The sequence below is a fragment of the Apostichopus japonicus genome, chromosome 1, assembly GCF_037975245.1.
Source record: "Apostichopus japonicus isolate 1M-3 chromosome 1, ASM3797524v1, whole genome shotgun sequence".
NCBI lineage: Eukaryota > Metazoa > Echinodermata > Holothuroidea > Aspidochirotida > Stichopodidae > Apostichopus > Apostichopus japonicus.
Window position 1 is genome coordinate 10,173,243 of NC_092561.1, and position 27,215 is coordinate 10,200,457.

At 37.5% G+C, this 27,215-nt stretch overlaps 1 protein-coding gene and 1 long non-coding RNA gene across 4 annotated transcripts; both read right to left on the reverse strand.

Moving 5' to 3' along the window:
• Positions 1-748: 748 nt before the first annotated feature.
• On the reverse strand, positions 749-16,422 carry LOC139967075 (F-actin-monooxygenase MICAL3-like). 3 transcript variants are annotated; one of them, XM_071970768.1, is made up of 14 exons: positions 16,266-16,422; positions 15,353-15,488; positions 14,272-14,579; positions 11,615-11,822; positions 10,609-10,716; positions 9,844-9,954; positions 8,969-9,231; positions 7,861-8,094; positions 7,192-7,429; positions 6,338-6,438; positions 6,060-6,114; positions 5,176-5,466; positions 4,047-4,119; positions 749-3,092 (listed from the first exon to the last, which is right to left on the reverse strand). In XM_071970768.1, the coding sequence occupies exons 3-14, from the start codon at positions 14,566-14,568 to the stop codon at positions 3,017-3,019; spliced, it is 2,055 nt and encodes a 684-aa protein (XP_071826869.1). In that variant the 5' UTR covers positions 14,569-14,579; positions 15,353-15,488; positions 16,266-16,422; the 3' UTR covers positions 749-3,016. The 3 variants fall into 3 exon arrangements, with proteins under 3 accessions (XP_071826869.1, XP_071826886.1, XP_071826880.1); XM_071970785.1 differs by having other exon boundaries at positions 15,353-15,472; positions 16,266-16,414; XM_071970779.1 differs by lacking the exon at positions 16,266-16,422 and having other exon boundaries at positions 15,353-15,811.
• Positions 16,423-22,560: 6,138 nt separating this feature from the next.
• LOC139967132 (uncharacterized) lies at positions 22,561-26,526 on the reverse strand. The gene is made up of 3 exons (XR_011792910.1): positions 26,294-26,526; positions 23,278-23,403; positions 22,561-22,671 (listed from the first exon to the last, which is right to left on the reverse strand). It is a non-coding gene; the product is annotated as an uncharacterized lncRNA (long non-coding RNA).
• Between the last annotated feature and the right edge of the window lie 689 nt (positions 26,527-27,215).

Genomic DNA, 27,215 nt, shown 5'->3' on the forward strand with positions numbered 1-27,215 from the left:
AACCTCCTGTAATATCCTATCCCCTGATTTCCCAGCCTTTCCCCTATTATCTCATAATATCCCTTCATATCCACTCCCATCCACTCCTGTCCCCTCCTATCCCACTATCCCCGCCTATCTCCTCATAACCTCGGCTATCCCACTATCCCCTCATATCCCGGTTAATGCTCGCCTATCCACTCCTATCCACTCATATCCCCTCCTATCCACTCCTATCCCCTCCTATCCCCTCCTTTCCCCTCATATCCACTCCTATCCACTCCTATCCACTCATATCCCCTCCTTTCTACTCCTATCCACCCCTATCCACTCTTATCCCCTCCTTTCCACTCCTATCCACTCACCTCTTATCCCCTCCTATCCACTCATATCCACTCCTATCCACTCCTATCCCCTCCCCTCGTATCCCCTCCTATCCACTCCTATCCCTTCATATCCCATCATATCCCATCATATCCACTCCTATCCTCTCATATCACCGTATATCCTCGCCTTACATCCTCTGCTTTCCCTTTATATCCCCTCCTAACCCCTCCTATCCACTCCTATCCAGTTCTACCCACTCCTATCCCCTCCTATCCACTCCGAATCATTCCTATCCACTCCTGTCCCCTCCTATCCCCTCCTATCTATTCATATCCCCTTCACTCCTAGGGCCATGTGAGGTAGATGTTTTTTCGTGATAATAATATTATATAATACGAAGAATAACAAGGGAATGAATGATATATGACATAAACAATAAAGGTACGGTTCATGATGTCAAAATTATATATCATTATTTTTCGTGTTATTTATTTCATTAATTTGCTAAATTGAGTTTTAATAACATATTTTGGTTTATATACTTATCACATAAAAATTATACCAGCGTGAATGCAAAAGAAATTAAAAGCAAGGCTCACTAAAAGTCACAGTTCCCTTGTAACAGAAAATACACCTACTGAAACCAATTCTATGTCGTTATTCAACGTCTTGTTATAAGCAAGAACATAAACTGTTGGGCACTGTTGCCAAACTGGATCCTACGGTGGCCATGAAGGAACACGCGAGTTGTAAACTTTGCTGTGTTATTATAATGCGAAAACTCTGCATAAATATGATATCTGACGCGCAACGCAACAAATATACAATTTGGCAATTTTTCGTCAATATGTCAGAGTAACTTCCAGGGTAACTTTTCAACTCGACAAATTACGTATTTTTGACGTGTTTTCAAGTGCACTGCAAAGCAGCAACTCAACAAGTAGATCATACAAATTAGTCGAGATGTCACTTTATACTAACTCTCTTGTCCCTTCAGAACCACCGTCTAATCAATATGCGGCTCCGAATTTATCAGGACTACATCTTATCGTGTCTACGTCTTGATACAGTGTAGATACTAAACGGAGCAGCGTTTCCACATTTGTGTGCGGTACTTTTATCGATCAATGGGGAACCTGCAAAAATAACGCGCTACTTCAAATCGTTAAAATCGATTGATTGTTATCCATAATATCGACTGAGATGCTACAAATATTTGTAAATAATTACATGGCTTGATAAGAATGAACGCAAAGTGTACAAACTAATGCAAAAGGCATGGCAGCTTAATTCTAAAAACAAACAGGTGCTCAGAATAACGTTATAGGGTATATAAGCATTCAAAATAATAAGTTTCCTTCTAAATAACCACCCTTGGAATAAACCTACGCCAAAACTGTCACCAAATTATCGATAAGTTTTAATGACGATTCACCAGTCTCAAAAGAACAGATCTTAGCCAACATATCGATCAATATATGATCTAACCATTGAATAAAGGAGTGAAAAGTATATATTTACAGAAATATCAAAGAATGTGAACGTAGCAGATAAATGAAAAACATAGCACTAATACCGAAGTTAAACAAATTCTTTGAATTGAAAATAGTTAAGCTTTCTAATAAACGATGAAGAAAGTAAGTGAGTTATACGACTTACTTACTAATAGATTCCATGCATGAATTATCGTTCCAGATTATCAATCACATATTTGTAAGGGAGCACAAACCCATCCACCATTGTTAGCTTTATATCATAGGGATCTTTGTGAAGAAAAACTCCACCAAAAGGCTGAGGTACCTCTGCCTCCGTTTTTGAGATATCTCAGCTGATATGTAGAACCTTGAAGCTGTTATTTCTTATACTGTGGTGTCATAATACTATCTGGAGGCATGCACTTCATCTTTATTTTGCTTTCAATATTTGCAAGGTGACATGTTGACAAATTTGACCCAGAAGTACCTTCCTTGGGTTATTTATCCAGCGTTTAATATATTAGATTCAGCAATTCCAATAACCATTGCATATCCATTATCGAAAATAAACAATGGAAATAAACAAATGTGAAGCACATGTGGGTCGATGACGTCATATTTAGACTTGATCAAGTCTTGAACCTTGCATGTGAAGAAACATTACATCCTTGATATCTTCCAAACGAAATGTTAAACATTTCTTCAGCTTAATGTTGCATGATGGTGGGTGTTTGTCTAGTTTTGTTCCAAAAAATGAGCTCGAGAATATGTGAATAGAAATTATTTGAATACAGATGGCATAATATGATAAACGTCAATTCCCAGGTTATTAATAAAATAATATTTTAAAAAATCCCACCTATTTGTTGGTGTTTTCAGTTGTATTGTTATGCAATTATGAAGAATACACTATGAATGGAATACATCAATACCGCAAGAAAAAAACAAAGGTTATTGTTTTGAACACAATCATTGCCATGCAAGGTTTCATATTCTCCCTTATCCTGTAACAAAATGGCATGTGTTTATGTTAAGAATCAAGTTCCGTTATAGTTAACATGAAAAACATAATAACATTACTGTACGAGTTCCTGCAATTGAATACAGAGTGATATTGAAAAATCCCTTGTTTTTTGGTTTCCTTTTTTCTTTTTTTTTTTCTTTTTGCTGTTGAAGTTTTAAGCTTTTCATGACTTCAAATTGAATGACTTCATCGTTTATGGAGTAAGATTACGTTACTCCTCTCTTTCTTTTTTCTCTTTCTGATGCACGTCAACTTCGACATCTACTTCCTTCTCAGTTGACGATGCCCTACGGAAAAAACGAAACAAGATAACTTTCTGAATTAACAGTCACGTGTGTATAATAAACACAGAATGAATCTTTCTAATTTAAAATATCCATATATCTTTGAAACTGGTGATATGTATATCGATCAAGGTACCAAGTCAGTGCTTTATCATGAACGGTACCTATTAAAGGGTTCCAGACATATGCACTCGCCATTCCCCACCCATCAATTAGGTAGTCTCAATACTATGATAAACATGATGGTACTAGTATTGTGTTATGATGTTTTGCGAGATTCAGTTGATCCCATTTAACATTCATAAAGTGTCTAAGAGGAGAGTTGAAAAGAACCTGCAACGCCCCATTCCTTCCCCCTCCCCTCGTCTGATGATTTACCAACAAAATATATAGAAATATTACCTCTTCCATATTTTCTCCTTTTTTCCCCCAATCTCCCTCCCCCTTTTTTCTTCGTATGTGTGAATATGGAATATGGCAAATCAGCATTTAAATTGGTCAGGAAGTCAAAATCTGAATTTCAAGTAATATTAGATGTTCGATTTTAAGCCAAGTGTACCCAATATAACCATATGTTATATATCTGTTACTAGAGATTGGTAGCATAAAACAACAGTTCTTTTGCTGAAAGGTAAAAGCTCATTACATGTAGAAGGAGCAATTTATCTAATGCGTACAGCCTAACAAAACAGAGGAGCAGTAATCAGGCTGATGCCTTGGAAAATGTTTGCACTTGTTTGTGAAAGACGAACGACACACAACAATTTATACAAGTATCTGTTCATTTAAGAATCTGCTAAAAGAGACATCGATATTGTGTTTTCATCAGTTATACGTATTCCCAATTCATGAAGAAGAAAAAGACGAGAATGCAATTTCAGAATAATCTTTCATCCTCTTGATATATAATTGAATAATTGCCAAAGCTCGATTTCCTTTGTCACTAAGGTAACTCACTTTGCTGACGCATCACTTCCTTTGCGTTCCGAACTAGGCTGAGCACTGTTTGGTTCTTCTTTGGTCACTCCGTCTGCAGAAAATCGTTAAACAAAACCATGTTCAAAAGCCGTTTCGTTTGCTCTGTGGTTCGATATGATATGAAGGGTTAGGTTACAGATTCTTGCAGATTATATAATTAAAAATGTTAGAAGTTCTTGTCGATATTGAAATATTAGAGAATCTTGCCGATACTGAAAGGTTAGTTTGGAGTTAAAACCGCGGATGTATATTATCTTCCTTTAGGGTTTGACTTCAATTGTTATCTAAATTTCATTATGGAACGAAGTGCCATTAAAAAGACCTAGAGACCCACTTCTTAGTGTACATCTCCTAGCCTTTGTGTAGTACTATTACATATATCGCCTATCACAGTATCTGTATAGACCCACTCCTTAGTGTGCATCTCCTAGCCTATGTGTAGCAAGCACTATTACATATATGGCCTATCGCAGTACCTGTATAACGTAATAATATTAAAGGAAATTCAAACCCAACTATCATCTTTAACTTATATGACAGATATATTTGTGATAAGCAACTCCCCAAACAGCTAGTAAGAATAGTCCTTCCCTGTTTTGGAGATATTCTATAAAATAAAATTCTTAAAAGTCCTGTCTTGGAGTTGTCTTTTAGTAAGTGTTCAATGTCATAGTGCCAATAATATCGGCAAGCTTTCAATTTTAGTTTGTTTAACTTTATTTTTCTTTACGGATGATAATTGGGAGTAATTTATAATTGTCTACCAATGATACAAAAAAATACAATTACGTGAGTATATAAAAAAAAATATTCCACACACACAGCCGTTGCAGAATATAGGACCATTTTGCATCTAAGAACCCTCCATTTGTTTTGGTTAAAAAAAGGTCCCAACGTAGATGGGATATCCCTCATCTTAGACCCTCCCTCCAGTCGACATAACATCTTAATCCCCCTCCTCCCTCCCTACACTTCAAAATGGTGGGGTTAGGCCCATGATGTTACAACTCAAAGCATCCCAGTATCGTTATCATGCACTGTGACGGTTTGAGGATATAACCACTATATCCTAGACGAGTATCACTCAATGGATGATCCTCTATCCTACCTTTTACTTCCTTCACTCGTTTGTCTTTGGCTTTGTTCCGCTTGCTCCTTCTAAATGACTTCCGAAAGCTGTAGAATCTGCCTCTCTTCAATTCACTAGCCCCTTCTTTGGCTTCCCGTACATCTTCCGCAAATGCAGTCTTTTTGCTTTCTGGTTTGTCCTTCTTACTTCTTCGGAAGAGACTTGAGAAAAATCCTCCCTTCTCTTCCTTTTTCTCCTTTTTCTCCTTCTTCTTTTCTTTCTTCTTTTCTTTCTTCTTTTCTTTCTTCTTCTTTTTATCTTCACCTTCGTCTGAGGGGAGAATAGTATCATAGAATTTATGGAAAAAATTAATGAATGGAAAATCAAGGGATTCCTTGCATTCTCGTGTTATATAAATTTGAACATTTATGCTTTCTATATCACATGTTTACTCTCTTTCATTAAAATTAAGTATATCCAATATCTTTTTATAAATAATAGAATAGGGCGAACGTTTTATTTCGTCTCATTTGTAGGTCCTTCAATGAGCCAAATATCACTATGTGTTTGCATCTCTTTCACGCGATCATGCTGTAAATTCCTGATAAACAAATACATCAACAGCAGAATCCCATTTCAATTTGTTGGTAACATGGCTTTCTATCAAATACAAAATTCGAACTTGATCAAGTCTAAAACATACTCACATGTCGCTTTTGATTAATTTTTTAATGTTTAGTTTATTGACTATTCGATTTAATAATTTGAGACTGCTTCGATAAATATATTGAGGGTTTCCAAATTAAATTACACTTTCGCATTGTTTTCAGTAACGACACACAATTGTTTCAGGTGAATGAGGTGAATATAAAAACCATATTATTCTAGGGTCAGCACAACTGGGTAAAGAACAAAGAACTCACCTTCATTCGTCTTCTTCACACCTGCCTTCTTGCCTCCAAACTTCTCTGCCGTTGTCTGAAGCAAAATATTTGAATGAAAAGCTTAAAAATTAGACTATCACTAAAAACACAACAAAACAGGTACACAAATTATGCGAATCGAATATTTCAATTAAACGACCGGATGAACATTTTTCGGCCTTTCTTCTCTTATATCCTTAAAGCAGTCTATCCTAATACCCACGTGAACAATATTCTGTGACCTTCAACAAGAGCGCACAAATAACTGGTTTACTCACCGATACACTTTCATGTGCTTTTTTGTCCACGTTGGGAGACGTGTCATCCTTCTTCTTCTTCTTGTTTACAACCTCTGGAGGTACATCCGTCTTTTCTTGAGCTATTTAGGACAAAATGGCCAATTTGGATGTCTAAAAGATAGTATTTCATACTAGTATTGATAGAAAACAGATTATAGACCACTTCTAAAACTCACATCTTAAAACTCACACTTCTATAAGGCACAATTAAACGTTTGTCTAAAGTTACCACCACATGTGAGTTTCAAAGTTCACAGCAACTCACACATCTTGAAAGTAATTTTATTAGGCGTTCTCTACTAAAAAAAAGGCATATTTTTTAGGACTTTTATTAATCCCCCACATAGTTGTTCCTTAAAACCACAAACAATACCAAACATTTTTCGTTAACAGATAATGTTGTCACTTGTCAATCGTGGGTTGCGGTTGGGTGTGGATCATAACAAATTTGGATAACTGTAACCCAGCTACTAACACATAAAGCTGAAGACTTTGGAAACTTGTGAATCGTTGACCAAAGGGCTGTGGTGGCTCAGTATCAACCCAAAGAAAGCGACGTTTGTTATACAGCATGTAGTATAGTATATGACAATGCACAATTTGAGGTAACCTATGATCCAGGTTCACATTGTACGTTTTTTAGCAATACGAATCGCAGCGCCTATTCCGACCCTGGTTATGTTCTGAGTAAACTTATGACTAAATTCAAACGTATTGTTTAACACTATCTATCTGATTGCAAGCTCCGTTTTGAACTCGTTTCAAATCGTGTATTTCACTAGAATATCTCGTGAAAAACGCTACCAAACAAAACATTGGTAATATAGCCGTACCTTCTCTATTTTTCATGTCTCGGTACTTCGCATATCTCTTTAACGGGTCGATTCCGTAGTCCCTAACTGCCACCATGTTGCCTTTGGTTATCGCCTTAAGGCACCCGTAAGTGTCCTTTCTGTTTTGTAGAACCTCGTCAGCGGGCAACTGTAAACCAAGCCACTCGTACATCATCCAAACAGTGTCAAAAACGCTAAAATATCCATGGGCAATTCCTACGCCCTCTGGCCAAAAAGGCTGTAATGACAGAAACAGGGAACGATATGCATACGTTAACATTATAATTGTTTGGATCATGTAACTTGAATTCGTTTAATAAAATGATGTCTACTTGTACTTTTCATATGCGACGTATTTAGCACTCCTGCCTTTTTCGGTAGCAAAAATAGTTTTGAACGTCTTGAAATTGTCATTCTACGGATTCGAGAAAAAAACAAATCCGCCTTGGTATGGAAAATGATAATATGTACCCCTTAATGCTTCTTATGGAATACCACACCCCACCACACAACATGTATTCACACATAGGTGTATAGATAGTTCTTGTATTGGGTCAAATGTTACATGTTTAAGGTATCCTCGAGTAGATCTACCCCCTACAAAATCTTAAGGATAGCACCATCCATCCCAAGACACGCTGACAGACGCTTGTGAGGCCCTCTGGTTACCTGTTTCAAGCTATCCCCGACGAGACCAATCATCAGATGATTGCCTTTATTTGCTGCTTTTAAGACTGCTGGCTCCTTGGCATGAGCTCTGGAGGTAAACTCGAATATATCTACATCCACCATTTCCAAAGGGATACCGCTTTTTGTGCAGTGTTGGGCAACATCTTTGACAAGATTCAACAGTTTGGCACGATCGATGTTGCTTTTGTCAAGAATGTCCGCTTGAGCCTTACCCTAAAACACAAAACCAATAACATATATTTACACTCTGAAGGTTTTCATTCATTACCAGAGTTAAACTTAGTTAAATTAAAACTACGAAGACATCAAGATAACGCTGGCGATTGAAATATTAACAGTGAAATTACCTCGATCACCTTCATCAGTTGAAAGTTTCCAACTGTCTGAACAGTTTTCAAATAATGCTAGGCTTTGAATGACCCATTACGGCACCCGATACCCATAGCTAGTACAGTAACTACTGATGCCACCTGTAACACATGTTACCGTGTTACGAACACAAAGTAGTAATTACTGATGCACGGTTGTGGACATGAACAGTAGTTGCTGTACCAGCTATGAGTATCGGCTGAGTACAGTGACGTTGTAAGCCATTTCCCCCCTCATATGAATCAGGCTTCATGACGAAGTCGATCTAACTGTCACCATACTCCATATCTCTTATTGGTACACTACTTCGTCGATGTTTGTTGATATTGCGGTACTCTCTTTATTCTGCTTTCCTTCCAGTTGTCTTCTTTGTTTTCCTCCTCTTTTGAAGGTACAATCGAACATGAAAAGCCAATCACTTTACTTCTAATGTTAAGCTAATCTGATTGATTTCCCGTTACATTTGAGTGACTATTAATAAAGTCGGTGTTTCGGGTAACGAGTATTATGCCCCTTCTTAAATTTTTGCTCCTCTTCCCCCTGCATTGTTGGTGCCCCTCCAATTCAGAACTCATGACCACTGGTGTAACTTAGAGAAATGTGAAAAGTTACATGATATATTGATCAAAATAAACATGATTACACATGATATATCGATAAAAGAATGAAAGGAAAGGGGAAAAAAAGATAAAGTGAACTTTAAAAAAATGCGGGTCACCTCTTTCAAAACGCCTCTGCTTATTAGGTTGTCCTTTTTGCCTGTCATTACAAAGTAGTGCGTTTCTCCTCTGATATAGACCAGGTTCTCAAGATCAACTTCTGTTTCCTCCTTAATCTTCGTAAAGAAAGTTATGTCTTTCATAACATCCTTTCCTCCAATATCGTTAATTTTAAAATCCGCATCTTTGTTTTTATTCTCAAAGTTTGCTGCGATGGCAATGGCTAAACTCCTCTTCTCTGTAACCCATTCAAGTCCAACATCTTTAAGAAGAAAGCAGTGAAAAGGGATTAGAATAGCGGTGTAGTATTTATTTTCTTTCTTTCTATCTTTTTGTTATTTGTCGTCTATGAAACTATGTACACTTCACATCAATCTCGTAACACTGGAAAGCATGGGGCATGGATTTGTTGTTAGAATTATTGCCTACCTATTAGTCACAATTCCTTCGATACACTGATTTCCTCCATAATAGTCGACATCTATGCAAGTTGATTCAAGTAACTTGAGCAACCTTCTGTTGAATAAAGTCTTTCTTCGTATACGTTGCAAACTAGTCCTACCTCTTAGCTAATGTTTGCACTTTATAATTTTACTACAATATCTATCTAGCGAGATGTACGTATACGATGTGGGTACGACTTGAGGCACAAATTTGACTGGATAAATGTGAAGAATTGTTTGCAATTCTCAAACGCTAAGTATAGTTTCAAGTTGCTAAAGTTGCAAGACATTTCCGCTATGTGTAATTTAACGCAAAGCATTTTCAATATCATTGACTCAGTAGTATACTATGGTACTTTCGTACTGTGAGTTTATCGTCTTGGAAGTAACTCGATTATTGTACCTATTTCAAGTACCAATATACGACATACCTGGTTCCTTTGGATTTTGACGTCCGTTTGCAATAATCAAACCTTCAAATTCAAAGCTTATGAGGTCACTTTGAGACTTTTCCAAATTCTCGTACTTAGCTTTCCATCCAGCTTGAGGAAAGGAATGTAAATGGGAGACATATCAATGAACTCAATGCATTCAGGCACATGAAAACGAAAATTGTCAAAAGCGTCTGGGTAAGCAATGACTTACATAAGCAATACAATATGATTTTACCATACAGTTATAATTCCTAAATTTTTCAGAACAGACGGCAAGAGAAGACTCTCTGAAATCTGGGGTAACTGCCAGTAGCGAACTGGGTCATGTATTACTAGCGGCTCGACAGTGATCCAACTAGCGTTGAAGCATAAAATAGAAGCGGTAAACCAGGCGCCTCGGACGAAACTAAAAGCTCTTATGATCAAGAAAAATCGGCGTTTTGGGCTCGTTTCGTCGCCTAGCACCCTGCGACGCACCGGTTCCAAGCCGATATTCCTGTTGGCCGCTGGGCCAATCCGTAGCCTGGCAAGTGCATTTCACCGAAAGGAAATTGCAATAGCGGCAAAACAAAATATTTGTAGCATATGGTAAATGGTAGTGGAAATGTTAAAGCACCATCGGTTCCCACAGAACAAACTATTGAAGAATATGACACATCTGAAAAAGTTGCATCACAGAAAACTGGATGAGGGACATTCTGTAAAACAGTTTCAAGTGATTTTTGTGCAAACATCTATGTCAACGGACACAATATCTGTTACCTTTCTTTTTATCGGGTGGTATCAGCTCCTTAAACTCAACACCGAGGCGAACTTCAATTCCCAGAAGGAGAGCCATCTTCAGAAGCACCAACTGTAATCGTCTGATACCTGTATACAAATACAACACGATAGTCTAGTCTCGAAACGTCACAAAACACAACAACAACGTGCCTTAACGACGGCACCACGTATACCCGATGAGATTCAGAGTCTGATTCTAAGCTTTTATTGACATTATTCGTTATGGGTCTAATATTGCAAGCATCACTGATATTCAGTTACTTCAAGGGAGAAAAATTATGAAACAAAGTAAATGTGAACGTTTGGCGGCCCTGCAAGAACAATATTAATTTGGAAACATATGTCATCTACCGTCTTAACCTTTCCTTAGTTTACCTTTACTCTGTTTAGGATAAATGGTACCCCTGTCAAAGACGATTTCTGAAGTAGGCCTACTGTAAACAAAATGATATAAACACATGTATTGTGCAAATCCGCTGCTCAAAATACCTAGTGAAATCTTATCTTTAACATATCTAGATCTATAGTACTTACACGTGACATTTGAAACTTTCAGTTATCGTTTTTCATATTGGACATTTTCTAATAGCCCTTATCGTTGTATACAATGCATCTTGTGCTAGGCCGGACCCCCTGTTTGAAGTCTTCTTTGTTTCTTAAGTACAAGTTGGAAATGGGAATTATTATTGTTTATCTACAATTCATCCGATCCCCCAACTTGAGACCGGACCCTGGTCAGAACCCCGAACTCCACTCTTATCAGTCATGTGCCCAATAGTTAGACAGAGAGAGTTGGTTATTGCAGACCATGTGTCATGTGGGCATAGATCGTTTTGTGTTTCTTCTGACAACAATAACAGATCATGTTTTGCTGTATTGTGTACTTCTGACAACAATGAGCGATTAAAAGGAAAAGATACATGTCATGATATGTACCTCGGGTCATTCGATTCCCAAGTGTTCACAAGTTAATAGCTGCACTTACTGACATGTAAACGATCATCGAGGCCAAACTTTGGGTGGAATGCTTTAAATCCAATCGCTTTGAGATCTTCCACGAGGAATGTCCAGAGCTGCAGTACGCTATTTCTTGTAAATTTTGTTCTCTTTTCAACAACAACCACCTTCATTCCTAGAAGAGCCAGTTCAATTGCTGCACGCAATCCGCAAGGACCACCACCAACAATAAGAATCTGTCGAAGGAAAAATGTGAAATACACTTGCCAATAATTCTTAAAAGTTGTTGAACTTGAAGCATTCCTTTTAAATGCCACAAAACTTAGTCAACCGTTTCTAAGCATACAAGGGTACATGCAATGTGTAACGTGTAACGTGATAACGTGATGGAAGTTGTTGAAGCATTCCTTGTAAATGCCACAAAACTTAGTCAACCGTTCCTAAACATACCAGGGTTTAAGAGCGGGAGCCTAGAGGGTTTGGTTAGCTGGGAAGGTAACCAATTGCTTGGTACATCAGAATGTTCACAGTGCATTCCTGTATATGAAACCAGACGACTGGCAATCCTGCTGTGGTGGGCCAATAAGGGGGGGGAGGGGCGGACTCTGGCAGTGGTGGCCCACCAATATAAATTAATGGAAATGCCCATTCCTTACCCATGAAGTGATACCTATCATTTTCTAGTAGGTTTCAACTTGTTACCTCATGAGCTGACCTAGGTCATGGAGGGGATGGGCATTTTGGGGTCCACTGGCAGGGGTACCCCACTAATAGAAATTAATGGAAATGCCCATCTCTTACAAATAGATTCTTGCCTATCATTTTCCAGTACTTTTCAACTTGTTACCTCATGAGCTGACCTAGGTCAATGAGGGGAGGGGCAATTTGGGGGTCCACTGGCAGGGATACCCCACCAATAATAATTACTGGAAATGCCCATCCCTTGTATCTGAATTCCTAACCATCATTTTCCAGTAGGTTCAAGTGGTTACCTCATGAGCTGACCTAGGCCATCTGTACGGGGTCAATTATTGATGACTGGCGAAGCTACCCCACCACCAATAATCACTGGCGATGGCTATTTGTTGCTCTTGGGGCCATACTTGACACATTGTACTTACTTTGATGGGGTTACCAATGAAGCTGATCTAGTTTAGCATTTAGGTGAATTTAAAATTGCCCTTCCAGCCACACCGGAATCCCCGAAACACCCCAGAGACATTGTAACCACTCATATGTGGCCTCAAATGACTGAATACAACCTGTGTGGTTATTCGGGAAGTATGTTCGTGACAGTCAACGTTCATTACATTCAGCACTTTACAAGTGGCCTGTTCAAGTTACCGTAGCTTTACTAATTCCAAGATGATTATCTGATTGAAACACGTGGTCCATACCAGTGGCACCAGCCTGTTTCCAGGGGTCAAGGAAAATATGTTAATCTGGTGAATGATTCACTGTTTGTGATTTTTGTTGCCATACCAATTTCATCTAGCATGGGGACATTTTTTGTGAAAAACCATAAAACAATAATCTACGACCTATGACCTGAAACTTGGTTTCTTTGAGAGGACTATATATAAACTCTGATCATTGACTTTGACCTCTCGATAACCTCTGTGAATAAAAAATTCCATGCCATGAAAGAAAAAAGTTATGACTTTTTATAACCCTCCCCTAAGTTAGTATGTGTAATAACTCTATATGAAGACCTATTATTAGAGGTAAAATTTATTCACTGTTTTTAGTACAGCGTGGCTAGAATATTTGCATGCAGCATTCTTGATGACATAGATATATAACAGTATTAAATAATTGTAGAATATAATAGTTTAGTCAGGCCTACATGTAAACTTTGTAGAAAGGAAATTTCCAATGGATAAGTTCAGGTTTAGGCGAGGCTCGGCTAGCCTAACGCTTCAACCTAGGCTACATCAGCGCGCGAAATACACGGCGCGGAGTGCGATTTTGCACTAGAAACGCACGTTGTCAGCGCAAACACGAACCTCACCTACCAAAAACTTTCAGTCACGTAATCACGGCTGGAAGCGGACACCCACCTGCTACTTGCAAGTAAAAACAGCCGAGGGTGATACCACAGCAGGTTTGCCAGTCGTCTGGTTTCATATACAGGAATGCACTGTGAACATTGTGATGTACAAGGCAATTGGTTACCTTCCCAGCTAACCAAACCCTCTCGGCTCCCGGTCTAGTACATGCAATGTGTAATTACGTGTAACGTGATAGCAGGGAGTTACATACACACTCTCATGTACCATAGAACTACGGAAAACGTGAATGTTTATGGATAAGCTAGGTAAGAGCAATTTAGCTGGACGACAAAACGAGTCTCATGAGTAAGTATATGCTATTCACGGACAATATCATTGTATCCAGCTGTTTACCGAGAGTTCTTAACTTTTTGTGCTAGAGAAGAGTGCTGCAGATGTGGATCCATGGAGTGTATTGATGTTACACCTTCACCTTCACAGTAGTTATTAACACACTTTGTGCTTATACCTAATTTATAGTCAAAATATGACTCAGAATGCAAGACGTCCAAACTTCCCCTCCCAATCAAGCCTCTACACGGGAGCCAGCTTCAGCAAGCCCAGGACACCGCCATCATTTACAAGACCCTGGATCCGCCTGAACCGAATGATAATAATATAATCGTTTATTTACCTGTTTGCCTTTCATGCGGTCTCTTCCTTCTTTCTTAAATTCAGGCTTGTTGACTTTGGATTCCAAAGTTTGGCAAAATTCTTGGACTCTTAGATGATCACTTTTTTTACTGAGTACTTGGTAAACCTTCCGATCTTCTAATTCATCCTTTAGCATCTCACACAACTCTTCATATGCACTTTTGATCTCTAAAGCATCGTTCGAATCTGAAAATTTCTTTAAAACTTTCCTTAAGAGATTCTCTTCTCCCTCTGTGGGTTGTTCCTCTTTTTTCTCCGGCTCTTCTGCACTAGCCATCTTGATAATATCTAGAAAAAATGAAAAATATAGATGATGATAAAACAGAGGACATAGAGTTTCATGTCCTCGCACGAACTATGTTCCCCCTATTAGCACGTGCATATGGTTGTAGGAGTTCAACATATATCATTCGATGATTTGTGATAATTATCTAGACTTTTGTTTGCTTCTTAGTTAATGTTTAACGAGGGACGCGAATGTCGTACAAAGCATGTATGTAATCTTTGTCATTTATAGACCAGTAAAATCGTCTCCTCCTATATGATCAATGGCACATTATGTTTAACAGATTATACATTGGCAAGACTAATTCGGGGAAGTACAAGAAACCTTTTCTCGATTAGCGCTCACTAGATATAACAGAGATGAGCTGGGAGTAGGGTAAGCTACCGCTTGCGTGGCGGCGATAAATGGTATAGCATCCCGATCCGATTGTGATCCTAGCAAACACTCCCAACGCCCCCCCCCCCCCCTCCCTCCCTCTTCCACCCACTTACTGAATACTTTATCAGTTCTCTATTGGTCGCTTTAACATGTTTTTTAATAACCTGCAAATCCACAGGGATGGTATCCAGTTAGTCTCACTTACAATGCAGCCCTCCGCCCGTTTGAGAAGCAAACCAACGCCCTTGCTTACAAACATTAATGTACAGTACAGCGTTCCTTTAACATACGTAGAAAAGTATAGTCTAGGCTAACATGCATTGATAAATCATACCTTAATACATGGGTCTTTACAAACGGTGTATTCACGTACATGAAATCGAAACACTATACTTACTTTCAATTACTGATCGTGTTGTTCAAATCCTCGACCCCAATATGATGATGAATAAACTTGACATTAGATTTTCGTATCTTGAGAATGAACAGAACTCATTGTACGTGTTCCATGCACAAACTGGGAGAAACAACGCCTGGGTAAAATGAAACTTGATTTCAATATCTGTTAGCGTTATTTGTATACCATAAACGGATAGACGAGTCCAAAGGCTAACAAACTCTGACATATCATTGAATACACAATAGCATGAACAGAAAGCAATGAGTAATGAAGTAAACAATCTGTTTAAATACACAATACACTCAAGAAATGTCTTGTAGAGAACATTGCGACCGACTACCATGCATACCAACTGAAAATGAAAGCAAGGCTTACTACCATACATAACAACTTAAATTGAAATCAGGGCTTACTACCATACATACCAACTTAAATTGGAAACAGGACTTACTACCTTATATACATACCAACTGAAAACTGTAAGCAGGACAAACTACCATACATACCAACTGAAAACTGTAAGCAGGACAAACTACCACACATATCAACTGAAAACTGTAAGCGGGACTTACTACCATACATATCATTTGGAAACTGTAAGCGGGACTTACTACCATACATATCATTTGGAAACTGTAAGCAGGGCTTACTACCATACATACCAACTGAAACTTAAAACAGGACATATTTTAAGCAATGGTGTATTCCATGGTGCTTCATATGTATACCTCTTTGCGAAATACTAAGCACAAATGTTATGGTACACCTGTCTTCGTATGAATATCGATTTACTGAAATTGTGGGTTTACTCACTGGATTGTTTACTGTTTAAAACAAAGTGTAATACTGCAGTTGCACTTCGACTGTTGATTATGATGGTTTATGAATAGAGTTTTGTTTAACAACTTACCTTAGATTCGACTTTGCCTTTCCCCCTTCTGCTTTTATTATGGAAGTCAAAATGTGGTTTTAATTACCCTACACATTGTCAGCAGTGCGTCACCACAGTGATAGACCGTCAAAGAATAAAGATACTGATGTAAAAGAAACCTTGTCAAGTTTCTTACACATAAGTTAATACCCTGAGTGGTGCCTTACGGAAGCTTAAAGTCAACATTTTTCAGTAAATTGTTGAGATAACAAGGTAATATCTGACCAACTATCAGATAAAAAGTTGGATTGCTCAGTTGCTTTAACAGAGTCAATTAAATATTTTGCATAAAATTGTTCAAAAGCAACTGAGCAATCCAACATTTTCTGAATTGTGATAAGATATTACCTTGTTATTTTAACAATTTACTGGAAAATGTTGACTTATTGGGGTGAAGTTTTCTCATGTTAATTGCATTTTTGAGCTTCCGTAGTGTCTCGATTATTCTTGAAAGAGTGGAATTCCCCTCTTGCACAACTGTTTACATTATTATGCTTGGTTTCACAAATAACAACTGGAACGTTCGGAGTTTTAACGGTCTTGACCTTGATTTCACCGGTGTTGGTTAACAACACTTTGTGATCGAGATAGATCCTGTGAAATGATAAACAAACAAGTGATATTTCGAACAAGTATTACAGTTACTGTATCTTGGAAGTTCATCGCACCCCTTTCAGTGCCAGTGTTTAGGCGCCGCATAATTTCTATAGATTCAGAAATATTACCACAGTTTACTAATGTTTCACACAATGTGTACTTATCTGAAAAATAGTGGTACCCCTTGCTATAGCTTCAGATATTGTTTTGGTAAATTCGGACAATGGAAGTACAGTTTCAGACACTGCATATAAAGGCGAACGTGGGCAAAGTCGCTTGAAAGATGACTTTGTTCACAACATCATGGGGACTACATGAAAATCATAGCCTTTGGTTGATTACATATTTTATTGCCAGAATGTAATGTTTCCAAGCATCACAGTTGTGCATTAATGTTTTACGCATATATATATATATATATATATATATATATATATATATATATATATATATATATATATATATATTAATATATGTGTATGTCTGTGTGTGGGGGTGCGAGTGCGTTTGTGTGTGTGTGTGTCATGTCATGGACATACAATTTTATCGAGCTTATTTGGGACAATCTTCTCAAAACAATCCAAGTATAAAGAAGTTGTGTGATACCATGCCATTTCATACCTTAATGTTAGGTGATTCCCAACTCTTGGGCTGTAATATGCAACATATCCGTGTTGGATGTTGGAGATGGACTTTTGAGGAAGGGAAAGGTATTACCCGCGCATGTGCCAGTATAGAGGTACATATCGGCTGGAATATCCGTTATATCCCAAGGAAACCTGCATTATGTCATCAGCAGTTAATTTTTCACTGTAGGCTGTTTTACTTAGCCTCAAGAAAACAATAACCAAACCATAAACATTTAATAGCTTAACTTCGATGATGCAGAAATGCTTTATAAGTCTGAAAATGTCATCAAAATATGATGATGCAACATGCTGGTAGGACATGCTGATTCCTTGGCTCTCCTTGGTTGCTAATTTTTTTTATTTTTTTTTTATTTTTAGGTTTAAAGTCTTGTTCAAGGCCAAGGCCTTCTCACACGACTTACAACTTAACCCTGGTCATTGGTAACTTGTCACACCTACACACCAAAGTGTGCACAATTCAATCAATCTCTCCTGGGGCACCACAGTGCACCACAACCACGTGTCCCCCGGGGGACTTCCCATAGGGTGCAGCCACAAACCGGCGCAAACAACTATATTTACAAGTTACCTCGCAAGTCCCCATTTATACACCTGGGTGAAGAGAGGCAATGGAAATAAAGCGCCTTGCCCAAGGCCACAACGTTATGATCTGGCCAGGGCTCGAACCTGCCTTAACCACTTGACCACAACGCCCTGTGTTTCTTGATTTCAAGACCTATTGAGGAGGACCTTCATAACGTTGTTCTGTTGACAGAGAAAAGAGCAGCCTTGCATTCTTTTGTTACTGACAATAAATTGAATCAGAAACACATGATAAACAAGCAGTATATCATCACGTGATAAGTGATTACAAGTATCATATTCATTTGAAACTTTACATGATGGATGCAAATGATACTTTACATGTAGTATTCAGAGCAAATCACGTTATCCTATACCATATACCTGCCTAAGACAAAATAGATATCAGTATCTAATATCCAAATAATAATCTCTCAGGATTATTACATGTCACGATTTGCTCAAGAATCTTTAAAAAAAATGAAAACTTTTAAGCTACAGATAATCCGAACACTTCCCATCATTGTTTAACCTTGCTTAACAAACATAAATTAGGTTATTAGGTTATGTATTTGCCAAGGATGCTAGTTTTAATTTTTCTATAGACCTATAGTATACCTCACAAGGATGTGATAAGGCTGTGAGTTTGGATTTTCGTTTTCGTGTTTGTTTTATATACCTACTACACTGGCGATAGCGACTGCAGCAGATCAGCAAATATTGACAATAGTATAATGTATACATTCAAAGAGAAAGCACGACAGAGCTGCTGTCGTTAATATAACAACAACAATAGGTTAGGGCTACCAGACTATACGACTACACTCAACCAAACCAGCAGTAGTACAACTTGTGCTAACGTACCGTACCGTATCTCATCCATGTACTTTAGATTACAGCTTAAGCTATATACTGTATACACAATGCAGGCAGGCTAGGTTACCCGTTTAAGAACTAAGCACTATAACTGAGGCCCAAAGAAACTGATAAAATCAAACATTCTGGTCAATATATCTCGTAAATTATCATGTTATTACATTATAGGCCTGCGGAAATGAAGTCAGCAGTTGACACCATGTCGAGATGTTGCCAGACAATATAAGTATTGTGAAATGCGTGAATATTCAACTGCGATTGGCCATGCATCGTCTACGTCGATGACTGTACGCAGAACGAAATATAATTCCTCCAAATATATCCCGTTATAATTCTTCACCGCAAAGATGACGTTGGAACGTAATCAAACCATTTTGGACTACTCCATACATACCACTCAGTACATTTTCATACACTGGTAATTGAAAGTCAGACACTTTCTTAAGTGATACTATATCTCTCTGCATCTTTTGTTTCAAGTCAAAAGTTTCCGTAGTTTACCGACATTGTTCCTATACCATGGGACATTGTTTCTAAACTCTTTTCCCAATTCCGTTTACTCAGGCATAATTCTGTAGATTACAATCTTATATTTATATTTAATTGTACTGTTCCGATATTACTTTGTGTACAGTTTCGAACTCTGCTTTGCTTATTGGAGACAGTTGCAGTTTTGACAACTTCGGACATTTTCTTTACTTTGCGACACTGTATTTAATCTTTGTGGTATACCGTTAATGATGCTGTTGTTAAAGTTCATTTTCCATGTGAAAAGGTTTGAGTAAGAGACATTGTTTCCGGTACACTTTGTTTTTGTTGTTGATGGTAATCGCTTCGTATAATATTGTTTACGACAATGTTTTAAATACTTCTACAGATGGCTTTGCTAAATAGAGAAACTTTTTTAATAGTTTTCCCACATTTTCATGGTTTCTATAGATTCAGACTATGATTCCAGTCATATTGTTCCTTTATCTGAGACAGCCAGCGAACAGCCACTTTTAAATGAATTTGTATGGTATCAGACAGTGCTGCCACCACGGTTTGCAGACTGTCCCCAGGCCCGTCATTGTATAAGAGGGCCCTGTTGCTGTACCATTCGGGGGCGTTAATCATGGGGGACAATTGGACACGCCCCCACTACCTGAAGGGTGTGAACACAATATGATGCCACCCCCCCCCCCCGGGTTTATTGACTGACTCGTGTAGGCGCTAGGCCTATCAGGCTCATAACATCTCGTGAATCTCACCAAAGGAGCTAAAACATTGTGCTATGAGATTAATATTTTTTTAATGTTTTGTCCTCTTATGCTCAACATCCCCTATGAAAAAAAAAAAGTTTCACCTGAGTTGAAATAAGAATTACCGATTTCGTATATAGCGAATATTAAGTGAGGAACCGCGCCTATACACCGATGAGGCTATATCCTTAAGCCAGCTGATAATGATATCCCGCAGCATTCGCTAATCTCCTTTGCAGTATATTATTTTTCATGTCCTATATAATTTAATTATCACGTTCAAGTAACATAACACTACATGTACATTTTATTGTGCATTCAGTTTGGTTAGCAATGCCACTCACAATAGTTTTGAAGTGTTTTTGAGATAATGATATATTTCATAGCAGATTTTGAGACAGAAACATATATGGTGCCAAACTTAGGTGATAGGCAGCTATATAGTAATATTGTTGTTATGCATGTTACTCATTATACCTCAAGTTATAATTTCGTATATATATATATATATATATATTAGTTGTGATGAAGATAACTGATGCCAAGTACAGGGCTGTAGCCGGAATGAGGGGAGGAGGGCTGTCTCCATGAGATTTCCACTTTCTAAATGAAAATAGGCCTACGATAATGTGTGAACGTCTGAACAGTATGGGCTATTTCAGTTACTTTTAGCGATTTCTTCATATCATTTCTTATAATTCCATTTGTCAGTAGTGTGCAACCTCTACATTCTTGGCACGTATTGTACACTCTACAAACAACCTGGTGAAAGTTCGCCAGGAACTGGTGAAATTTTCACCAGGAGCTGCGTTTATATGCCACCCTACATATCCTGGTTGTTTTCATCAGGTTTGCTGGTGAATGAGACTTTAACAAAATCCTGGTAGGAATAACCAGGATATCCTGGTTAAATTTCCTGGTTAGATTTTATAACTATCCTGGTTCATATCAATGGGTATTTCACCTCATTCCTGGTTAAATTAACCAACATTTCCTGGCTAGTGCCAATTCCATCCTGGTTAAAATCATAAAACGTTCCACCGCTTTTCTGGTTACATTAAACATTTCCTGATTGATGTGACTACTACCCTGATTAATATCAAAAAATTTGCCTCCTCATTCCTGGTTATATTACTACTTTCCTTGTTAATACTATTGGCTATATCACCTTATCCTCGTTTAAAGTTGCAATGCATCAAATTATGGAAAGGCACAACATAAATTATAAAACAACATAATTAATGTTAACGAAAGTTTATTTGTGTCTCCTTAATTTGAAAAAAATCGCAAAATAGTTATATTAATTCCTCAAATATTTATACGATGAATGTCTATAAGAAATGCAATACTGAAGTCAAAATTTTGAGGACATAAGTTTCACATTACCAACGTCACATGCCGAAGCTCTGATTGCTTTACTTCAACTGTGAAGTATAACAGGGAATACCAAGACCTTGTTCACTGTTCAGCACTTTTGCACAAGGAAACAAAATCACTTTAACAGTTTTTCTACGGAACGAGAATTGAACAAAAGTTGACTTAATTATAGATCACGTGCAATGATTTTACTAAGGCAAATGGACCCTTTACCTGTCTCCTAAAATACTTGATAAAAGCCTCTCTCGCAATAACAGTTATGTTACGACAACAGCCAGCCCTGTAGCAGTAGCTACTTTTCTTTAAACTAGATAGGAAGATCTTAAAAGATCTATGTTCACATTGTTGTTGATAATGATGACCTATTACCAATTTATTTTCCAGTTTAATTATTTATTTATTGGTAATTAATTAATATTCTGAATTCAATTACCAAATTTTACCACTTCGCACTGGCAAACCGAACATCTTTAACCATTAAATCTAAGCAACGCTCTGCAAGACAACAATGAGGTTACCAACGATACCATTAATGGTTTATTTATTAGCTCTTCCGTTGACATCACATTCTTGTGCAAACTATTTTAACTCAAATACAAAGTGGTAATTGTGGCTTATAATAATCACCCAAAAAATTAAATTGAAAAGATTTTGAACTAACAGTTAAAGAATAGACCGAAGTGTAGTTTAACATGAAATTTCTGAAACTCCGATCCCGAATGACCATATTCATACTTGACTATAGTTATGATAACGTTTGCATAAATCCTCATGTCTGTCAGTGAACGAAGAAGCATTTCCAAAGAATTAACTAAACTGACTACTAAATGACCTTGCACATAAGATTCATGAACACTTCTATATGTCTCTTCATCACAGGTCATCGTTGTCCAAGTTTCATTGAAGTTGTACATTGTGGACAAAGAGATGGAGTAAAATAAACTTTTCTTCATAAACAGCACAATCACATTTCTGATGTGCATCGTCCAAGCCAGAGATATGCTACTATTGCAAAGATTTATTTCTTAGCAGCCTCTCTCAATTATTCACCTCATCCAGGTATTTTGGTATGTTTGTACCAATCTAGGAAAGGAATGAAACAATTAAAGTATTAAATGGTATGCAAAATAGGATTAATCGGGGGTTTTTTTTCAGTCTACTAGTCTGTACCAAATTTTTTGAAAACCATTTTGTATCAGTTCCGGTTGTAGGAAAGTGATAAATTGCATTAGCCTGACTTTTATAACAAGTGCAGTAACAATAAAGGATCACGATTCTTCACGGTGGTTTTCCTCTGATCTTTTCCGACAAACAAGAAAATGGAGACTTCATGACACACAGCCTGTGTTCGCTTGGAGCAAAATTAGTCAATAGTGTTTGTTACTTAAACCACTTCAAAACCAAAGCATGTGGTATCGGTTCAAGATTGTTTTTGTTCTTTCCAGTTTACGGTACATGAAGATAGGAGCACTGAATGATCTCCGTCAAAGTGGTTTCTCTTCATTTAAGACAAGTTTTTTTTTGGGGGGGGGGGCTTTGCAAAGTCCTGTCACTTCTTGCTGACACCCCAGTGAATTGATTGTTCAATTTCCTAACATATCCAAACTGGTCCCATTTTACCAATAATCAGTGGGCTATCAGCTAATGCAACCATGTGAATTAAACATTAAGCTAAACAATAAAACTTACTTGATTTACATCTATGAATGATTGCAAGGAGGTTGCAATAGTACATGCAGTGTTAAGCACCCTCTGATGCTGAACTTCCCCAAAACATCAGAGTGACAAGAGAAAATGGCAAGTACTTCATTTCATCTGCAAGAAAAGATTTGTGAAATTAGTGTAAATTTGATACAGTAAAATAACATTCACAGAAGTTTCTTCCCCCAACCTCCCCCCCCCCCCCTTTCTGAGATCACCAATGTATCTCACTACTCTATAACTCCAATGTTAACAAGGACTGACACTTACTGAAGGCCATGGTCACACTCTTTGTGTCCAACATATGTGTAATTTCACAATTCAATTCACTTTTATGGTTTAGAAAACAGGAAAGCAGCTTGATTGACCCTATAATAGTGGACATATTTCAGGTTTCCTGATAGTTTGAAATGTACTGCGCTCCTCTCTTACCTGTCTCAATGATACTATTGCACCTTTCCATTTATCTAGCTGACCTATTAACTGACAACATTTTAGAACTTCACTCCCATTGACCCTCCTCTGGTTTCACCCATCATCTCTCTCTCCTAAATTCACGAAGTAAATTAGCGTAATTCTATCTACAAATTCCTTGGTTAGGAATTACACTTTCTCACTGTTTTCAGTTGTGTTTTGCATCTCATCAACATGAAGACAGGTAAGCATCATTGCATGTCAATACCAAAACTAGTGAGGTTTAGTTTGTTTTTTTTTTGTAACAATCAATATTTTGGATATTGTATCAGAAGGTGAAAGCAATATAGGAATCACATATGATGAGGAACAATTATACTATTGAAGGTAATCAGTAGTCATGGCCATGTGGAATACACATGATCTGCATAGAGATTATCTGTTGTTCCAAAGCGTCGACTTCTGATCAAGAGAGCTCTTACCCACTTGTTGCAAATACTCAAAGTCTTGCTCTATCTGTAATTATAATGCAATGGCATGAGGACACAGGTTAGCTGTACTTACATTGACTTAAACAGATGAAACAAATTAAGATATGCAAGACGCATATACATCACTGAGAAATAAACTAGAAATCAGAGAGTTGCCATGTACAACATAGACTGTATAGGATTTGCTTAGAATAGTGTACAAATATATGTTGTACAGTCCACTGATTTGGCTTTTATGTTTTGAAATTTCAAAGATACATGCACTTTAAGTTCACTGAATTTCACTATCTCAAGAAAATTCCTCTAATATAAAGTTAAAGACTTCAGCAGTTGCTTCAAGTTATGCTTCCACACTTGGCGGAGAGTAAGTGACCAATCTTTTGCGAAGACAAATCAATACAAATCAACACTTTAAAGGAGGAAGTGTATGGAAGTAAGACAATATGGTTACTACAATGGTTCCAGTGACCTCAATAGACCACTACGTGCATAACTTGTACATGGTATCAATAGCCTTGCAACTAATTTTATGTGGAACTTTTAACTTGACGGCATGAGTTGTAGTTTCATATTAGGCAAAATGAAGCAATGTCTTTGTTGTACCCAAAACTGTTTTCGTTGTTCAACTTGTGAGGAGCTGTAGGTTCTCTCATATAGCCAGGGCTCATTTTTAAGAAAACTTCAAGGATTGTTCTACATTTTGGGGTTAACAAACCCCAAGTACACACACTCACAGCTAAGCCTATGAAAAACATACCAAATTTTGGAATGAATATCTTTCTTTCTTTTCAAAAAACCACAACTTCTTTTCGAAAGAACCAAAATTCCAATCCTTTGCACAGTTGATTGAATTTGTTTAAAAGCAAATAAATCATAACAATCAACGCAAGTACTTTGTTTACAACAATTCCATATACAAAGATTTTCATGCTAAAAATAGTCAATGGTGGTTTCTAAATTTCTTGGGATTTGCTTGGCTAATAGCTCATATCATTATCTGCAGGCATTCTTGCATGTTCAGTTTTCAATGAACACAAAGGGTGTTGTTTAAATGCAAATACTCTTTCATGGCTGTTAGCTCCTTTTGAGACAAATCTTCTATTTCTGCCAAAACAAAATGACACATAACAGCAGACAGGAGTTATTTATTCCTGCACCTAACAGAAGCTGGTCACATTTGTTAGAAATATTTTAAAAGTAAAACAAAATTAATTCCAAAGGTCTTTATTTGAGTTTTGGACCATGTTTAAATACTTACCAGTTTATATCTATATACTGTTGTAAACATTCCTCTTTGAAGAGATGTATGATAGGGCAGTGACATCTCCAATGAAAACTGTAAATGTGTCCCTTTTTGAATGTTCAGAAAATCAATGCCATAAGGTGTCCCTGCTATAAGGAGTGCAAAGCTGTGACCTAGTTATGTAGTGTTTCATCTTACATTAGATTGAAGTATAGTCTTGATTAAGATTAACCATACACGGGTTTCATGGTTTTTATTATTGAAAAATTTGTCATTATTCTCAATAAATTTCACATTATCAATACATATAAACTAAAATAGCTTAATTGCCATAGCCTAGCCTGGGTAAGTTTTACACTAGGTCTAGGCCACTACAATAAATGCATCACATGCAACAGCTATATTTTCTTCTTTCAGTGTCGGCAATCACTAGTATAGCCCGAACATGTAGACCACTAGTGGTCTTAACATATCCACTGTATAACTTAGGCATAGTCTTTTTGAAAGCGAAGGCAAGCTACGGGTCTAAAGTGTGCTGACCCAAGCGTAAAAAAATTGCTGTGTATAAATGTGTGGCTTTCGTTAGGTGTGCCCTCAGTTACCATACACCACAACAACTAGCATTCGGTAGAAGTAGAAGCGCCCGTGATTAAGCGAAGGTCTATAGGTCTTGTTAAGTATGGGTATGACACACTGTAGGCACACACTATGTTAGGTCTAGTCCTGAAGGTACTTAATAATTTAGCTAGGCTATTCTATATCTCATAGTCAGTACTGTTTATAAGTACCACATCAGGAAAAGGATCTGTACTAACCTAGCCTGACAACGTAAGGGCTAACGTTAGGTTATACTTACAATATCGCGCGTACTGACTGTATCACAGAAATGACGAAACAGACATAATCCCGGTATTTCACCTTTAGCTTTAAACAAACACTCATTTAGGGGAACTCATACGCCATTGATCTAGCATGAATTTGACTTCGTCATCTGCCATAATAAGATGGTTATTTGCAGATTTCTAAGTTGTATTTGACAGTTTCGTCGACTTGCGATTGTCATACGTAGGAAGCCGCCAGTTCGAACGTCTTGAGACCAAAAAAACAATCAGAGGCGAGGATTGCAATATGCTAATCATCTCTTTTAATGAATTCACCAGAGTTATGTAAAGCTCGGGTTTACCGCACTGGATTAACCAGGCGTAACCAAGATTATGTTAACTAACGTAGACAATATCCAGGATAATGTTAGCAACCAAAGAGCTGGTATATGTAGGCCATCCATTTTTGAGCTGATTGCGCCCAGATTTGATTTCCACCTCAAATGCACTTTGAGACACATTATCTGGGCCTAAATTTGTAGGCCACAAAAAATATTTTGGGGACCTTTTGGGCCCTCACTTTCAGGGGCTCAATTTTGGGGGCAAAGATATATATTTCTATATATTACCAACTCGCTTTAGGGAGTTCGAACGGACCTTTGTTTATTTATTTCTGTAGAATTACATGAACATATATGGAAAGAAATGGTATTTTTAGACTTTCCCAAGCAGTTATATGTTGACCAAGCCTCTAAAGAATTTGAGACTATTTCCTATTCCGTGCCTCAAACAATTGAAAGAAAAGAAAGGTCTTTGTAGAAGCAGGTTGTAGCGTGGTGGTCGGTTCTTTTATCTTTTACCTGAACAAATCAAACATCATTGTTCGTGTTCCAGGAATTTTAACAGTGTGATCGTTCTATATATATTACAAATGGAATTTCTCCAATCCAAAATGTT

Excerpts from the sequence above, each read along its gene's own strand:
- LOC139967075 (XM_071970768.1), bottom strand. The coding sequence starts at position 14,568 with ATGGCTAGTGCAGAAGAGCCGGAGAAAAAAGAGGAACAACCCACAGAG. Across the intron at positions 6,115-6,337 it reads AAGCACATGAAAGTGTATCG|ACAACGGCAGAGAAGTTTGG; the intron begins GTGAGTAAACCA and ends ATTTTGCTTCAG. Across the intron at positions 4,120-5,175 it reads ACGAGTGAAGGAAGTAAAAG|ACGGAGTGACCAAAGAAGAA; the intron begins GTAGGATAGAGG and ends GATTTTCTGCAG.